Source organism: Drosophila gunungcola, chromosome 3R, assembly GCF_025200985.1.
Source record: "Drosophila gunungcola strain Sukarami chromosome 3R, Dgunungcola_SK_2, whole genome shotgun sequence".
NCBI classification, from domain to species: Eukaryota; Metazoa; Arthropoda; class Insecta; order Diptera; family Drosophilidae; genus Drosophila; species Drosophila gunungcola.
Genome location: NC_069139.1, coordinates 6,290,483 through 6,312,205, shown reverse-complemented (window position 1 = coordinate 6,312,205; position 21,723 = coordinate 6,290,483). Strand labels below are relative to the sequence as shown.

Below are 21,723 nucleotides of genomic sequence, written 5' to 3'. Positions count from 1 at the left end.
TCTGTACTGCTGGTATTAGTAGTAATATTTTCCCTAACATCGAAGTAACAGAGAAATGTTAGGAAAACGTCGCACTAACAGAGAAATGTTAGCAAAACGTTGAACTAACAGAAAGAGAGAGAGATTGAGCGAAGTTTCGTTTTACCTCTCCTTGTTTCGTCGGCTTCTTTCGTTATCCGTCGCCGTGTGGCTAAATTTATTTATTTTTTAACGGTTGTCGTCATTCGCGTTTTTCGCTCGCTCCGTTCAACTATTTGCTACCAATTTATTGGCCAAAAGCGCACATAATTAACAAAAATCAAGCAAATAATTGGAAATCGGAAAAGTGTTTCGGCGTTCAAAAAAATCAGATGCAAAGTGGCGAGAATCAATAGCAAAGCAAAGTAAATAAAAGTGCATTCGAATGGGTGTGGGTGTGGAAAAGAAAAACCAAATGCAGTGCGTGCCAATGCCAACAAATAAGAAATAAGAAACCCAAAAGGAAGCGAAGGAAGATAAGAAGTAAAAAGTGCAACAAAAGAAGAGAAAGAGCTGCAACAAATACAAAATTTCGGTGCGGCGTTTTCTACGTGACGCGAAATTAAATGCGCTCTGCCCCCTCCCTTAGTCTCTCCACATCTCCCTCTCGCTCTTTGTTAAAATTTAACTGCGAACAGGGTCAAAATAAAAAAAAAACACGTCGAAGAAATACTTGTATATAAATTCTAGGTAATTCCTACCTTCCGTTTTTTCGCGGTTAGCGCGCGTGATTCATAAACTCGTATTTAAGTAACAAAAAAAAAAAAAAAAGAAAACACAAAATACAGCCGTGCATTGAACCTGCTGAAAACGGTGGGCACCAAGTAAGCAGCCAACATGGACAACAGCAGTAAGTTTTACTCCTGCAGTTTTCATACCCTACCTTTGAAGAGGGTAATACGATTTTCGGTCACCTGAAAAAATAGTTTTTTAAGGTCTATTAGAATTAATCTCATTCCATCGTTTACTTGAGCTAGAATGTTAGGATCAAGAATCTTCTGGATCGGACTATTGTGTTCAATATATAACCTAAGCAATTAAAAAAAATTGTAATTTCAATTCAAATTTTATTACTATATCTTTGATAATTTGGGCAAAATTTATCATAACAATGATTTTAAGAGCTAAACAATTTTATCAATATCAGTCATCTAAAAGATGTAAGTCTGTAACCCTTTGTAACCACATGAAAACTGTAGTAAATAAGTTTTACTTCTTTGTTCTTTAAGTTAAGAATTTTGAAGTCAAATTCGACTTTGCGAACTCCAATTCCTTCCTCGTTTATTGTTGTTGTATTTTCCTAGTTTTTCGGGGTGGGTCGTTTTTCGCCGTCTGCCTTTTGCTCACCATTTTCGCATTTTGTGCGCCCGAAAATTTTTTCCTGTTATTGTTGTTTTTTTTTCCCGGGGTGGGTGTGTCTTTTTACCCAAGGACACTCGGCTTTTCTTTTGTTTTCTTTTTGACTTAAATCAAATCCCTTGCTTGGCTAACGGTTTAGTTAAGTCCCGATTTTTTTCACACTTTTTACGAGCACGTTGTTACAGCAATAAACCAAAAGTTGGTTAACAAACAAATATAGTAAAGGTTAAAACAAAGAAAATTTGGAAACCGGTTTTAGAGGCTTGCAGAAGAAAAGGTCTTTTTTAAATGAGAATTTTGGCGTTTTGATGATTTCATGTTGCCATCAATTTAACACTCCCTGCCCCGTTGGTTAACGTTAACCCTCCTCCCTCGTCGCACTTAACCCCCTGAAAACTTTTCAAAATCACAATGAAAACTGGAGAACAAATGCAAATTAGTGGACATTTTATCTCTCGCTGGGCAGTTAAAAAAGCTATGAATCAGGGCGAAATCCGCCAAAAATATTGCGGTTTTCAACATTTTAATTAACTTTTGTTAACCTCATTCAATGAAAGCTTATAAGGCGTTTGTGTTATTTTTGAATACATTATATGCTAAAACTTTAAATTTGTATACTTCCAAAATGCATAAAACATATGATATTTCTTTGTTTTAATATAGTTATTAAACCCACACCCTATGATACCCTATTTTTATGATTAGCAAAAACAACTTTAAATCCAGATTATTCAATACCATGTATTAACAATTAGACTAAACATTTTGCAGCAAGATTACTTTCTTTTTTTCATGATTTTCCAAGATCAGCTTTTGTTTTCGATTTTGTTTTAGAATTTTCCTACAGACAGTTCAAAAGCCGACCCTTTTCTGACCCTTTGGCTACTGTTCAGTGTTTCGTGGAGAGATAATCCGGGATCGATAGGAACTACTGAGGAGAGGCTCTGTTGGCGGACAATATTAATAAATCTTAATGTGCGTTTCAACCTTGTTGTTATGACTTCTTTGTGGAGACGGAGACCCAAGATTGAGCTGCTCTCGTCTTTGTGTTTCGCTTTTTTCCCCGATGTTGCCGGCTGATAATGGAAGCTGATTGAAAGACCCTCCCCATTATCCCCCGCCTCAAAAAATATGCACCGCACCCGCAGCAGCTTCTACTGATGATTTCTTTTGATGAACAATTTCCAGGGACAGACAATGGGAAAGGCCAGGCAGCTCTCTATATATACATTAGCTCGTATTCCGGGCTACATTTGCATCCCAAACAAAGCTGCTTTCTTCCGCCTGTTTAAGTGATTCGGTTGCGTTTATGTAACGCCACCACAAAACAGGCAACAATGGCAATCAATGGTCAACACAAATGAACCGCCAAATGAAAACATTTTATCAAATTTCTTATTTGCTACAATATTCCCCTTGGCGTTTATCTTATCTACATCGTATTTGCGGTGTTCCAGCACTCCTTATACCAAAGCTCTCCTGACAATTTAATAAATTGCTCTTGCCACGCCTGGATTTTCAGTCTGGAATTGACTTCTGCGTGGGTTGCCAATGGGTTAATGAAGAGCTCGGGAACCAAGCCCATTACCATTAGCCACTTCTTATAAAACTCTTTCTCTGCCTACAATTTCTTGATATTCGCTGAAATTGTGAGACCTGATGGATCACTCTATGAGTCATTTTGAGTTCGCTGAATTGGTCACAACGCTCGACGAATCAAGGGCATGAGTTCGGCGATGGGGAATACTCTATCTATAAAAGGAGTGATTCATTGATAAGAGGATACAGTTTCAAAATTGGCCTAATAATATTATCAATCTATAAGTCAAATTAAGCTTGATGTTTTGTGCTGTTTTCTTTGTTGTTTTCATTATTTCAATAATACTATTATCCGTAATGATTTTAAATTATTAAAAATTATTTTGCCTTTTTTGTGTTGGTTTTGTTTTTCTTCGTTGCCTGATAATTTGAGTGATCCAAAAATGTATGTGGATTTTATGAATAATAAAATATCAGTAGAACAAGAACTCCCCTTTTGAAATGGAGATATTAAATACTAAGAAAATAATTGCCGGATATGCCCTGGCAAGAGTGTTAGTGAACAATATAAAAAATATGGCAAAAAACATTATATTTTGTTTTCAATTATTTTTCATTTGCATTTCGTCGCAGGCGAAGCGAACAGAACTGCTTATTGATATGCAAATAATTTACTTTTCGCAGCTTATTTTTGGTTTTTATTTTTTGCTGGTCGAGTGCATTTAAAAGTTGTGGTGACTCAGACGAAAATTTGTATGGCAAAAGTAAATTTTAGCTGGCGTTTTTCGCCTGCCTGCCTATCTTATCGCTATTCCTCAGACTTCTACTGCCCGCGCTTATCAAAAAAGGGTAGGGAAATAAATAGAGTATTAGAGATATGAGTTTTTTCGCTCATTCTGCCATATATGCTTCCGTCCCTGAATTGAAATTTGTTTTTAAGAAAATGTGTGCCAAGTTTGTTCAATGTTTGTTCTTCGCCCAAAAATCAACTTAAATTTCCTTGGGTCTTTTTTCGTTTATCTTTATGTTTGGAGAGGAAATATGCGGGTAAACCGTACAGCCTTCCATATCAATGAACTGATAAGCCCTCAATGAACTCCAAGGCCTGGCTGCTAATAGCATTTCGAGTGGATCGCGGATCGGGGGGGTTTGACGGGGATAAAGTGCATTGGATTCCTAAGAAATCTTGGGTTTTAATTGTGTTTACTTCTACCATATTTGTTCTTATACTTTTAAATTGTATTCATGAACAATCAACGAGTTCGATTGATTGAAATATATTCATTTATTTGTATATTGCTTTATTAATTGAAAATCCCTTGAACATTTACCTTCAAGGGATTTTACAAAATGAAACAGTAAATAATGTAAACAAATCTTTTATCACACATTGGTAATATTTTAAGTCAAGACCAACTATGTACTTAGGAGAGAATTTGTTTGTCGTACTGTTCATTACCTTGTCTACAAATACAATTGATAAGAAGAACTAATTATTGAAGTTGGAAATAAAAAACGGTTTTTTTCCATTTGCATATTTGACTCCTTGATATAGCCGCTTTAATCAGCTGGACTCTCTTGACCTCATGCTGCATAATTTCCACCCCACTCCCAACCATTTCATTTGGCTAATGCACAACTCATCAGCTTCAATTGCTGATGGATGGTTGACTCTGCTCATAACACTTTCCATCGTAAACTCTTTGAAATTAAGCAGCAATCGATTCAACATATTGCCACACAAATCACATGGGCAGAGGGGGAAAACTTTGAAGAAGTAGTAGAAGGGGGCACGGCTTTTCAATTAAAACTTGCTCTTGGTTAGCTTTTCCATGCCTCGTTTGCGCTAGCTTGCACTGCCGCATTTTCAATTGAAATGGAAATGCATTGAAGTGATGGTCAAGGGTGAAGTGATTTCGTATAACAGTGTTTAACACTTGAAAATAAATTTTAAGTCGATTCGGAAGCCAAGTATTTAATGCTTTTTTGAAAATGTTGTTTCTTTTAATATGTTTAAAAGTTTGTATTTTGGGTATAACTCATTCTATTATACTTAAAAGTAAAAACCAAAACAAACAGATTGTCCGAATGAAGGTAATGTGATAAGAGGAGACACACTGGGAAAAATTTAAATTGTATAACCAACTGTCCAATTTTAAAATATTTGAGCTTTAATTGTCTATTATCCAAACGACTTGATAACCCTCAGCATTAGTGTTTTCAAACTAAAGCTTCAATGATTTTTTTCATGCAATCTTGAATTTTTTTCCAGTGATTTCAAATGGTCACGCGTTTCAATGACAACAACTACGACCATGACTTAATCGAACCCGAATGTTAATGCCACTCTTTGTTTATCGGTCTGCAGTTTTTCACTTCACCGATAAGAGTTCGGCCTCCCTTGACTTATCACTTGAGTTTAGGCGTGATTTATAGAATGTCAATTTATAGACAGTTCAGTGCATGTGGGTCTCTTTATTACTGGGTTGTTCTTGCCTATCTCAACGTTTTTTTTCTGTGATTCCCACAATTAAAACCAATTGAAATGCAGCTCATTTGGCGACATACGAATTAGTTTAGTGTTTCTGTTTTTCACACGCAACGTGCGACCTTGAACTTGAGCAATTGCCTTTATTTCTGGGGCCAGCGAAAGCTCATAAGTCAAGGTCACCTGGGTGGGCTGGGTTCGTCAAGGATGTGTGTGTTTGTTTGAGAACGACAAAGTGTAATACGGAGAGACGAGAAAAATTGACTTGTGACTCCTGTGGTGCAGAATGTATGCCATTCTCTGGTGTGCTCTGGAATTGATTTTGAAGCTAAGGGCTGACCTGCATACAAAACAATTATAAGGAGTGTAGACAAATAGCCTAAGACCTTTACAATTTGGCAGCAGCTGCTTAACGAGCTGTTTTTTTATGTTCAGTCATGCACGATTTTTAAACAAAGATTTAAAGAATTTTATTTACAGAGTGAAAGCTGTAAGGATAGATAACAAAATAAATTCAAATTACGATTAAGATTTATACAAAAATTTGTCAGTAAAGTGGTATAATTTACAACTGGGAAACAGCACACATACATATGTAAATAAATATCCACGTTTTACAATACAATTTTTCATAACCATAAAATCTTTTAAGGTACTTAAAATTCAATCGATTTTTTTACTGAAACTAAAAAAAAGTACACCTTTCTTATTGACTTTTTTCTTCAAATTCACCTGTTATCAAAAGCCATATAGTAATGTTGATTTTTCCTTAAAAACATTTTAAAATCAATATCTGTGCCTGCCTTAAGGCAATTAAGCCCATTTTGTTGGCCCAAATTAAACAAATAAAAGTTTTAACCGGGTCATGCCAGTTTCCAGTTGGAAGCCCGCCCCCTAAGGAAACAGGTAGTCAGACAGGTCAGCTCCATTAACTTACTATCAAGCTGCACTGAACTGAACCGACGCAGTACTCACTTATGCATGTGGATAACCCCTTTCTTGGCTTCCCCCCACTTCTCCACTTCGGGGACTTGCATATTTAAAAGTCGAACTCACGCAAAGGCAATTTACCGTTTACGGTTCATGGCATCTCCCCCACCGCCAACATCGCACCATTCGAACCACTACACGGAGCAAAATTATTGGTACTATCATACACATTTTTTGCTGATTAGTTTAAGTGCAATTTTAATACAAAATCTGAAAAAAAGATTACAGCGAAATTTACTGCATTTCTATGGTTTAAGGTTTATTATTACGTTTTATACAAGCACATAGATAATATACATATATTTTATAATACTCATTATATTCTGTTACAAAAAGTTAATCTATTAATTTTACAACATTGATAAATGTTTTGTAGAATCCAGATGAGCGTTAACGCTATTGAAAATATGTATAAAAATTTTAGAAAGTAAAAGTATTTGTTCTCTCTGTATAGACCCAACGAAAAGCAATGCAAAGCGTAAAAACCAAAACAAAAAGAAGACAAACTTAGCAAAACCGAAATTCAAAGGCAGTCCGAAACCGATAGTTAAACCAATTAGCATGTTCTTGTTTGCTCACCTCAAAAAAAAAAGGGGGAGGGGATGGTGTTGGGGGAGAGGTCAGGGGGAGGGAATCTTCACACACACTTAACTCACACCTACGCTAGGTGTTTGTTTTGAACGGAACTTTGGAACTTGGGCCGCACCCTTGGCCACCAAGAAATGCAGCTGTTAACCATAACCGGTCGCAGGTTATATTTTATTTATGTTATATGTAGAGCTTACCCGTTTCGGTAATCTTTGGGATGCATCAGTTGAACTTTTTATATAGGGGAGAATAAAGGTGAGAGGAGAGGGTAGAAGTCACAAAGTTGGGTAGGCAGCTGAGAATTGTTTTATTTTTTTTTATGATGAACAATATAGGGGGTATATCAGATAGGGTAGGAGGTTTGTGTAATATGTAAAACCTTTAATTGGGGGATATGAAACTTTGATATGTAATTATTATTATTATTATTATTATGTTTCAAATTATACATTTTTCCTTAAAACTTGTATATAAGTACAAGTGAGACTACAATTTTTAAATTTTCGTTGGTTCAAGGAAGTAATACAATTTTAAATTAAATGTTTAAAGGTACAAAGTAAAAGGATTTTTAGTTTTATTACAGAGTATTCCAGAATCGTTTTTATACCTGTTCCAAAATCCCCTCACACCTTACCTGTTTTCGCGCCATATTTTTAACTATCCGGTAACCGATTTGCATACCTTTTTGGCGAACATAATGTGCTGTTTGACATTGGGGGAAGCTGACATCACAACAAAATCCGATATCACGGTGATCGGAGATACGACAATGTTACAAGGCAAAAATCACCCCAACACCTACAAGTCCATGACGACCAACACGCCCTCTGGCGGCGGTAGTTGGCGGTTGTGACTGCCATGCGATTTTCCCCGCTTTTGACACATTTACACATTTGGTTTTCCCATTCGGCTCTCGGCACTTTCATCAGGCTTTTCACACGACTCGGTTGCGCGTTTCCTCGCTTTCCACCACTTGGCGCCTGTTTTCACCATTTTCTGTACACTTGAATTTAGTCTAAGATCAATTAGCTGTTTTAAGAAATATAATTAAAATTAATTGAAAACAAAAATATTCTGTGAATATACCAGTTTAGTTTATTCTCATTTAATATATATATTTTGATAATTTTTTTTTTTTTTAAGTTTCACTAAAACTGTTTTTAATAGCAAAAGCTGAATATACATAATGTCATGTTTCTAAAAAAATATTCTTAAAAAAATTTGTTTAAAAAATTTGAATGTGTAACCATCGTGGAAGCTTTAAATACTTTTCTCTGTGTAGCTTTTCCAGACGCGCCTCATTTCACTGCTGCATACCGCCCATTCTAGGCCCTCTTTCAACACTCTCCTCCATTCTTTACTCTTTCAGCGCGCTTTGCGGTCGGTTATTATTGTTATTCAAGCGTACCCAGCATATATGAGTGAAAAACAAAGAGGAAAGCGGCAGCAAGTCGCCAAGGAGGAAGATGAAAAAAGTTTGAAAAACAAAAACCGCATTAAAGGTTCATTTGGCTGTCGCTTTGTTTGCCTTTTGCAGTCGCGTAGGTTAAACAGTGTGGCTGAGACGCTCAGATACTCGACCATTCAGATACTCAGATACAAAGATACGAACGGGCCAGTCGGCAGCCGTTGACCTAGATACAAATTGGCACTCGTTGGCGATGTAAGCGTGACACGAGATATTTCTTATAATTTATAAAATAATAAGGCTTACATTTTTTAATGTTCTTGGAAACAAAAAAATCATACTTTCAACTTGTAAGTTCACCAATGATTTTTTTTTAATTTTTAAACAAGGATAAATAAGTTTTATATGAAATCTTAATGATTTTTATTGTATAAAATAATGAAAAGTACAAATTTTATTTATTAATTTATGGTACCACAAAGTTCGCTTCATTCTTTCAACCCGCATAATGCAGATACAATAAAATACTTAAATAATTGAATAAAAAAACACTTATTGCCATTCCAAAATGTTTCCAAATTACCGAAGCAAATAAATATCAGCACTTAATAAGATTAATCTCTTAACAACTTAGTATTCAAATCACTGATATTGCATCAGAAGTCAAGTACCACCGCCAGCTGTCTTTTCCGAGCTTTTCTTTTAAAACTTTGATGGTTCCGTCTGTGTGTCTATCCATTTGTTATTGCGTTGCGTTGCTTTAGCTTTTGCTGCAGCACTTTTGCCACTTCATCGCCGGATCTTTGGGAACTGGAACTAAAACAACTGAAACGACTTTAACTGGTGCTCTGACGACCAAAGTGAAATTATTATGATTCGCTCTTAACGAAACAGCTTTGGATTCGATTGGCAGCCACTTCAATGTTGGTGGCCCCATCCTATCGCCTTTAAAACCGCTCAAACCCCCTGTCATTAAAAGAAATGTTAAGAAATGCCTCGAAACGAGCGGAAAATGGAAAGCACTTCGAGACGCTTTAATGCCATCAAGCGATCAACTTCAATGGCTGATTTTACACCCATTAAATGTTCGCTAAGCAATGACAATTTCAAATTTACCCTCACACATTATCTACCAAGTTCTGAGTTGGTATTAGACAGAGAATTTCCCTTTATAAGCTGACCTATATATAAAGTGCCTAGATAAAATAAAACGACATCACGTAGCCTAAGAATTTATTATTATTCTGTTTGTTTATTTGTGGCTCTCTTCGTTTTTCTTTCATTTATTTGCCTAATCCAATAAGCGTTTCCAAGGTGTTTAAGCTATGTTTTCTAAAGAGGCTTTAGTACTCTTTTATTTAGTAAACAATGTTCTTTATTGACCCTTGTTTTATTATTTTTCGTAAGGGTATAATCTATTACTCACACAAGCCATCAAAAATTTGACACGGCTTCAAAACACTCAAAAAACAAGAAATGAATAAAAACTGAGTCAATCGTGCGGGGGCAGCAACCTCCAAAGCCAAATAAGTTCAACATTTGCGGCTATTTAAATTTTAGCTTGGAGCGTCAAGCTGTCGCCTTCTGCGTCTCGGGGTAAAAATAGTTTATAATGCTGCTTTTTAATAAAATGTCAGTCAGTCATGGTCTCATTATTTTCTGTATGCGTCGTGACAAATTGGATTCTGTTTGGGATGCTGATGTTGATGATTAAATGTGTTTATGGGAAGCCTCTAAAGATTATTTTAATGAAAATTGAAAGTTCATGCTCAAACTTAATATCATTGCATTAAAACGCTTTGTAAAAGAAATGTCTGGTTTATTTTCAATGATGCTTGAAGACTTCATTGAGATGTTAAGCGCGGATAATCTTATAAATATAAATTTAAATTTTTATGAGGCTTATAGGTACCTAATACTTGAATTAATTATTACGTTAGAAGTTAAATCTATTGTAAAATCTATGGTAAGCCGAACAAAAATTATCACTTTTAAAAATATTATACTTTGAAGGTAATAGTCAAGACTATGCTGTATTCTTTGACTGCACTGGTTATTTAAAATCCTAAACTTAACCAACTATATATTGACATTTTCTTTACTTGCTCCCAAAGGTTATCTTAAAATTTCCAAAATTTTTATTTAATTAAAAAAAATTGTTCTTCACAATCGATATCACAATTCTGTCAAATAAAGTCGGGATACCACCATAATTATTAAGTGCTTCCGCTTTTAATAATAATTGGGTGGCACTGAATGACTCCATTCAAAGCTAAGATCTAAGTTATGGTCCGGGAATAATCAGCTATGCCAGAGTGCCAAGTACTCAGTGACCTATATGTACGACAGATTGTTTGATTGATGGATGGATATGGAATCACGATCCGTGATTTGTCATCGCCCACGACAGAAATTGTTATTCCCGTTCCGTACATGGAGTGTCATGTAACTTTTACTTTTTCAGCGGCATCGAAAAGTCGAAAACGGGAAAAGCAAAAGCCGAATGTCACGTTTCAGAAGAGGGGGTTAATATGGATGGATGTTAGAGTAGGTTAAATGTTGCGCAACTCGATACAATTGTAAATATTTGCACAAACATGACATGTTTGTATGCCCATAATTGGGTAACACGTACTGCGACTCATTTTTGCTTGAGTACTGTTATCTTTCAAGAATTTCTCGATATTAAGAGAATTATGGGCTTAATAATTTGTAAATAAATATGTGTCACATTTATAGTTTTAGACTAAAGAAATATAAACAATGATAATAATTAAGGCCAAATTTGTACTTTCAGTCTGTGCAATAGTTGAATACGAATATGCGGCCAAGGAGCCGGACGAGCTGGATCTCCAGAAAGGTGCCATTATCCATCGGATCAAGCAGATGCCCGGCGGCTGGTGGCAGGGCACTTTAAAGTCCTCAGGAGCCACGGGAATGTTTCCGGATAACTTTGTCCGGGTGCTGGACTCCGGCATCAGCAGTAATGGCAACGGAACCACCGGAAGTGGAGACCACATCGACGAAGGAATTGCTGTGCAGCTGAGGTTCGTCCATTTGAATGACGCAATATTGAAAATTACATTAATATTCGCCTTACCCAAAAACCAGGGACAAATCCGCGACATCGAATCGCCGCTGCAAAGTCATCTATAGTTACACACAAGTCAACGACGACGAACTGACGCTGGCCGTGGGTGATGTCATTGAATTCCTAGGGGAGGTGCGTACCAGGGTCACGGGGGGTGTGATGGGTGGTTTCTACCCCCATTTAACCTACTGGGCCAATAGAAATTGAAATTCGTTTTGCACTGGGAGAAAAAAAAACGAAGACCAAGATAGGTTGATTTTAAATATGAGTTTAAAAATTGATTGCATAATATTATCACACGCCTTTAACTATTTCACCCAGAAAACAAATATTTAATATAATAATTAATGAATAAAGAAAAACTCCTTAATTGTTGACAAACCATTACAAAATGATGTTTGATTAAATGTTCTAATTTTAATGTTTAACAATGCTTTGTTATTAAACAACATTTAAAACAGTAACTCATAAATTGTTTTAAAGAAAATAGTATCTTAATTTATATATTTAATTCATCGAAATCAATAATTACAATTATTATTTCCTAATTAATATTTCAATTAACATACATTTTCTTATTTAACATTAACTTACGATTAATTTTTGACTATTTAGTACTCTATCTTAAGAACTGTTTTTATATTTCTCTCTGTGCAGTACAATCGGTTCAGTTTGTTCATTTCACTCAGTGCTGTTTCACTCTGTTTTTTCATTTAGGTCGAGGAAGGCTGGTGGCGCGGTCGTCTGCGCAGCAAAGTCGGCGTCTTCCCATCGAACTTTGTGCAACATATCGAGCCGTCGCCCATTTTGGCCTCCAAGCGGCCGCCGACAATTGGCGCCACGGTGACCACATCGTCGCTGACGTCCAAGGCGGCAAATGTGACGGCCAGCGCCACATCCACAACAACTGGAGGTGGAGTAGGAGGAGGAGGAACTACTGGCACCGCCTCCACAGCAAAACAAACAACCAAGAGCAGAGCAATTCCACCGGAACCGGGATCGGTAGTGGGATCCGGATTGGGATCGGGATCGGGATCGGGAGGACCTGCAGCAGCAGGACCACAGATAGTGCCCATGCTACCCCCGAAGCCACAGAGGGAATTCTGCCGGGTGGAGTTCCCATACGCCCCGCAAAACGATGATGAGCTGGAACTCAAAGTGGACGACATAATCACAGTGATCACCACCGAATTGCCCGACAAAGGATGGTGGAAAGGAGAAATCCGTGGCAAAGTGGGCGTTTTTCCCGACAATTTTGTCAAGATGATGGCACCCTCGGAAGGTGAGTTTTCACCCGGGTTTTTCCGCCTGTTTTCTCTCTCAAATCACATATCGCATTTTGATTTCGGTCTGTCAAGTTTGTTGTCATCAAAAGTCTCCACCTCTCATCAATGCATTTTCCCCCCCTTAATTGGAGGCAATTTTCCAAACGCATCGGCTGTGTAAACCTCAAGTCGTTAGACTTCGAAATTGCTGTCGTGACGTAGCCATCATCCATGGCCGGGGATCAAAGTCAATAAACGTTTGTTTGATTGGTAATTGAATTAATTAAAAGAAAAGACACAAAGCCACTCCCTCCCCGTTTTCCTCACTCGCTGCATATCTTTTGGATCGTTGGTTTTCATCGTCTGTGCAAAATTTGTAGATGACTTAATTGCCGCCAGCGAATATGAATCAGATAACTTTTATCACTGATGCGTAATGGATGTATATTTAACTAGGGATTTGTGTACGAAGCTTTTTGTGGGCGCGCCGTAAATTGCCTGAATAATGGTTGATTTTAAAGACTTTCGACAAGCTTTTGAATTGTAAATAAGTAGTGAAACTTTGTATGCCTAAAATTGTATTATTGCATATTAGTAAAGGAAAACAGTGGTCCTTTGAACTGTAAATAAATAATGAAACTTTTTATGCGTATAATGTTGTTATTGCATATTTTGAAAGGAAAGCAGTGGTCATTATTTTTGGCAAACAGCTTTCTTTATAATATGCTATAAATATTTTTATATCAATCTATTTTAGAAAAGCCATAATATTTAGCAGTGATAATTTATATAGAAAAGTTCACAGATATTTAATACTTCACACAAAAGTTGTTGACCGACATGTGTAATATATTGTAAGCTGGCTTTTCACATATAGCAAGTATAAATATCTAATTCCATTGAGTTTAAAGGCAGTAATGGGATAAAGTTTTAGATACACATAGACTTATCAATTATATGGCTAGTTTTCCCAATTAATCGCTGGCACTTCAGCTACATCACATCCATAACACGCACCTCACGCACCACGCACTTTTCAATTGAACCATTCCAATATCTTTCGGTTAAACCATATCTTCAGGTTCAATTTCCCATTTTTTATGACTTGCTTTTCGTTTTAAGACTTTTTTATGGGAAATTTTGTTTACTTTTTGCTATCTTTCTATCTGTACCTCTTTCTCTTCGTTTTTTTTTTTCGTATCCACTCACATATTTTGTATATTATGACTTCATGTCGTTCGTCTTTCTCTCTGTAATTTTTCCTCAACACTTTTCTCTTCCTCTACTCCCATTTTCTTCTAATTGAACTTCTCTTTTTACAACGATTTTCTACGATTTTTGGTGTTTAATAATGAAACCAATAAACTACACGAAACACACACAAAACACTGCAAAATACACAAAAACTGAAATAAACTGGTGTGAAATGTAGCGGCTCCACCGCCGCCGCGCCCACGTGCCCGCGCTAGAAGCGGAATGGGAGCCGGATCCGGGTCCGGGTCCGGAGTTGGACCCGGAGTAATAGAAGGGTCCGCAGTCCGTATTCCTCGACGGACGCAGCGCGGTGGCTCTTTCGATTTCTTGGGCGCGCGTATGGCCAGCTTTATCACCACGATTTGTATGTAAACGAGTTTTTCCAGTAGACAAGCGAGCAGCAGCAGCAGCAGCCTGAGTGCACCTCCCAGTATTCCTCCCTCCTCAATTTCCTCTCAGCTCTTGACTTTTCTTGTTTTTCTTTATTTCGATTTTGTTTTTCGGCCACTTTTCATTTTCCTTTCTCTGTCGACTTGGTTTGGTTCCTCCTTAAGGCATTTTTGATATGAAATGGAAAATTGCTCGACTCTGAACGCTCCTCTTCCTGTTGCTGCTTCTCTTTCTTTGCTCATAATTTCTATGATTTATGTTTTGCTTAGCTGGGTACTTTATATACTCTATATAGGGTATATTGATGACTTGTTGTTATTGGAATTTTTAGAGATTTTAAAGGAACTGCCATTGTTACAAAAATATTCGTACCGTTAAAAAACAATAACGAATGTCAAATCATTTCACTTTTATGAAAGCTTTTAATAATGTTTTTTCCTAAGAAATACTTTGATAAAGTCGTTATAAATAATCATTTATCATATTTTATTTGGATTCATGTTTTAGTAAAATGCTTACATGCTGTCATCCATTATTTTAACATTTAATATACAAAATTTGTAAAAGAAGTATAAATTTGGAATAGGGTAACTATTATTTTGTAAGACATAACCTTCGTTTTTTTTTGCCTACTTCTCTAATCTTCCACTGCATTGCTTTTTATTTGGCTTTCTTTGGCACTCACAATACCAGAGGCGTATAAAAGAGGAGGATGCATTGAGGGGGTGGGCGTGGCAGGAGTGGGAGGGGCGACTTTGTCGAGGCTGGACGCAGACCGCAACCAAATCAAAGTGCTTTATTTACGATCGGTTTTTCTTTTCAATTTGCGGTGCATGTTTGTTTTGTCATTTGCATGGTTGACCGAAAAACTTGTTTGTTTTGTTTGCCCCTTTTTCTCGCTTTGTTTGCGCGAAAAATAGTTTTCCCCACATCGTTCGAACGCCTGCCAATTTGTTGTTTGGGAAAAGTTGAAATATTACACTTAATTAACGCAAATTATATCGCAGCATACTTTGCGGTTGCCAGTGGAATTCCAGTGCTGGTTTTGAGTTTTGCAAAATTTATGCTTGGCATTTAGTTTTTGCTTTGGCTTTTGGTTTTGTCAACGTCGCAGTATTTTTCCAACCACCTTCGACACTTGAGCGGCAGCAACATCATTCAAATAAACAACAGTTGGCTGTAACTGGTTTTGTGTGCTACGTTTTTTTTTTGTTTTTACGTGGCTCTTTTGCGGTTGGTAACTCTTTATTTTTCTCTCTCTTACCTGGCATTCTCTTTGATCATCGCAGGTGATCATTATGATCATATTCATTAGCGGGGTTTATCTGGGATTCCCCCCCTTTTTAGGGGCCAAGCCCCTTTTGTTTTAGTTTATCAACAAAGTTGCCAGAGAGACGAGAGCTGAACCAAAAAAATAATAATCATTCCGCTCTCAACATTTTTGTTTCGAACCTTTGCCAGCGTTTTTGTTTACCTTTTTAGCCAAGTCAGTACGCTTTGATTTCTTGACCATTTACGTTATTGAAATATTTTTGTCGGCTCGGCGGAAAAAAGAAGAAGTAATTTTTCTTGGCTTTTGTGATGCGTGTGCTACAGTTACCGTTCTTGCGGCTTTCTTTATTGCTTATTTTTACCCAGTTTGTCTGCAATTGCTTTCGTCATATTTTTTCTGCCACATGGCTAAGTAGTTTTCTTCAGATCAATATAAGACGGGGAAAAACGGTTTGGGCGCGCGCTTTTCTAATTATGGTTTATGTGTCAGTCAGGTGTAAATTAATGATTATAATTTGCTGCGTGTCTCGGATTCAAAGTAATCATTAAGTCGCGTTCGTTGCTTAAGTCTTTCGTTTTCCAGTGTTAAAGTGTGCATGTTAATGCGTATGTTGTGTGTGTGTGTGTGTGTGACTGCCGTTGGCAACAAATCCAAAAACACAAAAAATTTATCCACAACAGCCATCATCATAATAATGACAATCACCCAACGCTCAATTACTCAATGCTAAAAAATATCAAATTCGCGCTGCTCTTTATTTTTATTGCAAGTTTCGTTTTATTTTGCTTGCCATATTTTCTGCGCTGTTTTGTCATTAAAAGCAGTGAAAGTCGTTCGCAGAGTGCTTTTCTTTTCGTCCAGCATTATTAGAAATTCGACCATGACAAAGCCAATTCTATGCTTGGCTTCCATTCCTTCACTTCGGTTTTTTTCTGGGTACATCGGCTTGTCCGTGGGAATCAAAAGATAGATGGGGTGTGTCTAAATTTGGCCATACTTGAGCTTAAATTTTGAAATAAACGCTAATAAAAATTGAGTGGCTGATATATGAGATATGACATCACCAGAACAAGTCAGATTATAATTAGAGATTGCTTCAGTGAATCTTTATTGATTATTTGCTTCAACTTACCGCTCATGAAATGCATAAGTTAGGTAATTTTGATTATGGTTGAAGAATTGTGAATTTATAAAATGTTTAAAATGAGTATGTAGTACCTATTTTACTAGTTTGCTATTCTAAGTTTTTGTTAAATCACAATGTCTTTAAAAGTATTTAAATTGATTATAAACATGCTATTGATTTTTTCGAACTAAAATTGCTTGTTAACAAACAATTTATTTTATTACAATTTTACATTAAGCATTGAAATTTCAAAAAATATGGTAATTATATATTAAACTTACTTTGAATCAAGTATTATTTGAATATTCGTTAAAATTAGTTGGCCTAAATATTTAATAGCATTTGATATCATCAGAGCACACATTATAAAGGGCATTTCCAGTTCGTTGCCTGATCTTTAGATTGCTGTTTCCTGTTGGCTATTGCCATTTCTTTGGTCTGACCTTTACACATTTTAAGTTGTTACTCAATAGTTTTCGTTGGCTTTTACTTTTGGTTTGGTTTGGTTTGACTTTGCTTTTGTCATCACAGCCATTTATTGGCGTTTATTTATGCCCGTCAGTTGTCGTTTGCAGCTTGCCGTCCATCGTTCGCCGTTTGTTATTTTGGACCGCTTTGATCCGCTGCTCCTACGCCTTAGATTCAGCTTTTCAACCTTAGCTTGAGTTTGCGTTTTTGGTTTGGTTTTCGTTTGTTTTTGCTATTGTACAAGTATTTCCCTGAGCGTTTCCACATTAGTTTTATTGACATTTGGCAACAAGTTGTCGGCACGAAACCAGTTTCAAGTTGTTTCTGTGCTCAGCTGTTCTGACCGGAATGGTTAGTCATTGACTGCCTCATCTTGAACGCGAATTGTTTAATTGCAGTGGATATCGGTTTACAGACACAATGGATTTCGAAAAATGGTGACCTTACCAAGGAAGAATTTTTTAAAGCTTATTTAAACAACTACTTAAATAAATAAAAGCTTAACATTAACAAAAAATTTAGCAAAATTTTAAAAATATTTGTTGGCGTTACTAAATATTTGTTGTGTTTATATCCTAAAGTAAATATTTATATCTTACAGAAAAAATAAAGATAATATATCAGTTCTTCCAAAAACATTGAAAAGCAAAAATAATTTATAATTTGCAGGACTTAATGCTGCGTTTATGCGATTTTTTAGCATGACTCCAGTGCCTCTTAACCGATCTCTACTGTTGGTAAATGAAATTGAATGTTTGCATGTCCCTTTGCAGGTGCTAATTGTTTTCCACCGTATCTAATCTCCGACCTATGCTTACCGATTTTCCAGTTGCCCCGATCAACGAGCCATCAGCCACTGCTCAGCCGCAGAGAAAGACCAGCAACAACGCCAGCACCACCAGCCACATGACCACAACAAACTCGAGCAACTCCAGCACCACTTCGGTGACCACGCAGCAGCAGAAGGAGCAGATCGGATCGACCACCTCGAAGGTGTACATCAAGAAGACCGGAAGCAGCAGCAACAGCACCAGCAGCACCACCACAGTTTCCTCGTCTGCGGGTCGCAAGGAGAGCTTTGGGTCCCGTGACTCCCTCAACGATATCCTGAGTGAAACGGGTCTGCCCAGCGGCAATGTGGCTGCCCAGAGGAAATCCCTGGAGAACAAGAACCTGGATCTGACCAAGCCGCCGGGCGTCGGAGCAACTGTGGCCATCAATCAGCAGAGGAGCAGCACCTCCAGTGCCACCACCAGCTCCTCAGCCACCACAATTTCCACAGGGTTGACCTCCTCGTCGGTTAGCAAATCCATGGAGAGCCTGGACGAGAAGGTCAAGTCGCCACCGCCGCCGGTGCTCAGCAAGAAGCCGAGTGTGCCGCTGAAGAAAACTCCCACAGGTGGAGTGCCCGTGACTGGTGAGTACTGTACAGTAGAGCCTGACCATGCATCGCAAAAGACTCGAAGAAAAATGTTTATTTATATTTTATTCATTAATGTTTGCATTGAAGTCGTAAACATTCATACCAAATGTCTGTTAACAACGCTTTTATTGATATTTATTAACCGTAAGTTTATAATCATACATATTCATTTTATTAACACTGAAAGTGAAAACCGAAAACATTGCTCATACACCCATAAATCAAAATAACAAATGCTTGGTAATTGAAAAAAGGATATCCTTCATAAAGAAACCTAGATAGGAATACCATAAAAAACTCGTTTAATCAGACAACATTCTTGATAATGACTTCATAGCTCAAGTATCTTATCGATTGAAATGCGATGCAGCCATTGCCCCAGACTAATCATTCATGAAATTGGGTTCAAGCTGGAAAAAAGGATTTCCCTTTGTAGAAAAACAAAGACAGCGATAGGAGGTAGATAAAGAAATACAACCGAGTATTGTACGAGAAAGTATTTTAACCACTTGATTCAAAAGCGATGCAGCACGGGCTCCTGAATGTCTAAGAAACCATGCTAATCTTGTACTTTTTAATCGCAGGCAAGAAAAAGTATGCGGAAGGCAAGCTCACAACTGCCGTTTCCCATGACCTGGCGGATGGACTTGCGGCCAGTAAGATGCTCAGCGGTGCAAATCAACTGCCAGAATCCGGGGCAGCTGGCAACCTGGTGATCCGGAGGGCAGCCACCATTGCTGTGGAGGATACGGATTTCGATCGCGTCGAGCGGGCATCGATTCTCCCGGATATGCGGCAAGGAAGGGTCAAGGCTCCCAAGCGACGTCCTCCATCGGCGGCTATCAACGTGCTGGGTGAAAGCAACAACAATTCCGTATACGTAAATGGCAGCGGCATGGGCGCAGGATCTGGTGGAGCGGGAAGTGCAAGCGAGCTGAGCGAAGACGGTGGAGCTGGGGGAAAAGGCACGGCGGCCACAGCCTCTTCCGACGATAATTCAACGGGCGAGGAACCACAGTTGGCCAAGCCAAAGCCCCGCGAGTGGGAGAAGAAGAAGGCGCCATGGATGGAGGAGCTAAAGGCCTCGCAGGTCACCCGGAAAAAGCCCTCGCCCAGTGTGGAGCCCCGAGGAGCTACAGTGGCAGAGAGGACCTCGAAACTCTTTGCCGCCGAGCAGGCGATCAGTAGCAGTAGCAGTAGTAGCAGTACCACAACGAAAGTGCAATCTTCCGCGGTGACATCCTCCATGTTTGTGGAGAGCTCAACCAGCAGTTCGGCGGTGACCACCAGCAACACCAGCACCACCACCAACGATGCCATCATGTCCCGCAGCCTGACGGCTGCCAAGGCCACAACAGCAACAGCCAGCAGCGATGAGGAGACGAGAGCCACAAGGCCAAATAGTCTGGCCATTCGCAATCAACGAAGTGTTTCACCTCTGGTCAAGAGCTCCAATGCCAGCAGTTCGCAGTCCCAGGAGGAGAAGCAGCCAAGCAATCAGCTGAATAACCACCAGGATGTCAGTTCCTCACGTGTCAACCAGCTGGAGCAGAGGGTGGATAAGCTGGAAGGACTAGTGCTAAATCAACAGCGAACCATCGAGGAGCTAGGTAAATGCCCTGAAATCCGAAGCCGAACGAGTCAAGATTTTACGGAGCGAACTGGACAAATACGCGCAGTGCGTGACGCAAGTTTGAGCGTAGTTAAAGTCGCCTTTTAGCTAGCTTATGAGTCCTTGAATTTTAGCGTGTGCTGAACTCTACAATTCCCAGGCCTAAAAAAAAACGTAGAACGTAGTAGAGTAGACCGAACCCAAGACAATCCCAAATATCTGTACTCTGTGTTCTGTACTTACATACCAGAATGATCTATCCAACTTGCTAGCGAGCAACCGTTTTTGCATGCCAAAACAGTTTTGTTTTTCGCTAATTACTTTGTATCCCCCCTGTATATCTGATAATTTCTATAAGTATTTTTTATACACTCGTACATTCCGAAAAGCTAAAGAGATAGCGACACTGTGTGATTTCTTTTAGCTGCTTTCGATTGCGATTTGTTTTGTTTATACGAATTATGATTATTTTTTAAAGATGTATTAAAGTTATGAGTAAACTGTACTATAAACGATACTAAACGAGAGAGAGAAAATATACAAAGTTCGATGGAGTTGATGATGCATAAAACTTAAGCAATAAATAATGCAAATAAATACTTCAATGTTTTCTGAATGCTTTTTATTTTCTTATTTCGATGTGATTCTGTTTTCATAATTTTTCTCCAAATGACTGATATAGATAGATAACGATAGAGAATTCACATATCTAATCTCGGATAATATACTAACCCTTTTGATACAATCTCTTTTTCAAAACAGCAAGCAAACGCGTCGTGGGAAATTCGACAATTGGATGTTTTAATTGATCTGTTTTCGCTCTCAGATCGAACTATGAATATAAATTGTAATCTGCTAGAGATTTGCAACCCAGACCCGCCCGCCTGTACAGAATATACCTTTTTCTTTTGTGATAAGCCTCTGCATAACCTGCTATCTGTAGTCTAATCAAATCAATCTGCGTAGCTAGCGAGCCGCCATTCCCGATTGTTAGCAAATATGTTGTGGTTTACTTAAAAAAATATCGCATTTTGTACCGCTTAAATTGTAAATATTATTGTAAATTAATATGGGACATAAAATAAACATTTCATAATTAGTAAAACAAGTCGTAAATCTAAAATCTTTTTGAAAATGCCATTTCAAATGAGAAAATAATTAGAAAGAAGGTGCAGTGAGGCGTATTTTAGCCTCAAAATCTCCATAATAAGATCAACAGCGCACATTAACAAACAAAGTTTAAAAACGGCGCCCAGAAAGTGTGCCCTTATTTTATTCCACAGAAAAACCTGTAGCGCTTTGCAAAAGTGGTCACACTACCGACAATTGACAATTCAAAATTGAGCATGGAACCGAACCGAACCTAGGATGGGTTTAAAATACATTTTTCAATATTATAAAATATAACATCTATAAGCTCTAGAAAAAATA

The 21,723-nt window shown here is 37.9% G+C and overlaps 1 protein-coding gene across 1 annotated transcript; it reads left to right on the top strand.

The window, feature by feature from the left end:
• Positions 1-148: 148 nt before the first annotated feature.
• Positions 149-20,908, top strand: LOC128266310 (SH3 domain-containing kinase-binding protein 1). Its single transcript, XM_053002749.1, is given in 7 exon segments — positions 149-868; positions 11,188-11,437; positions 11,502-11,613; positions 12,199-12,763; positions 18,087-18,674; positions 19,265-20,289; positions 20,291-20,908. Coding segments are annotated over 7 exon segments (2,640 nt in total). The 5' UTR covers positions 149-855; the 3' UTR covers positions 20,378-20,908.
• Positions 20,909-21,723: the final 815 nt, after the last annotated feature.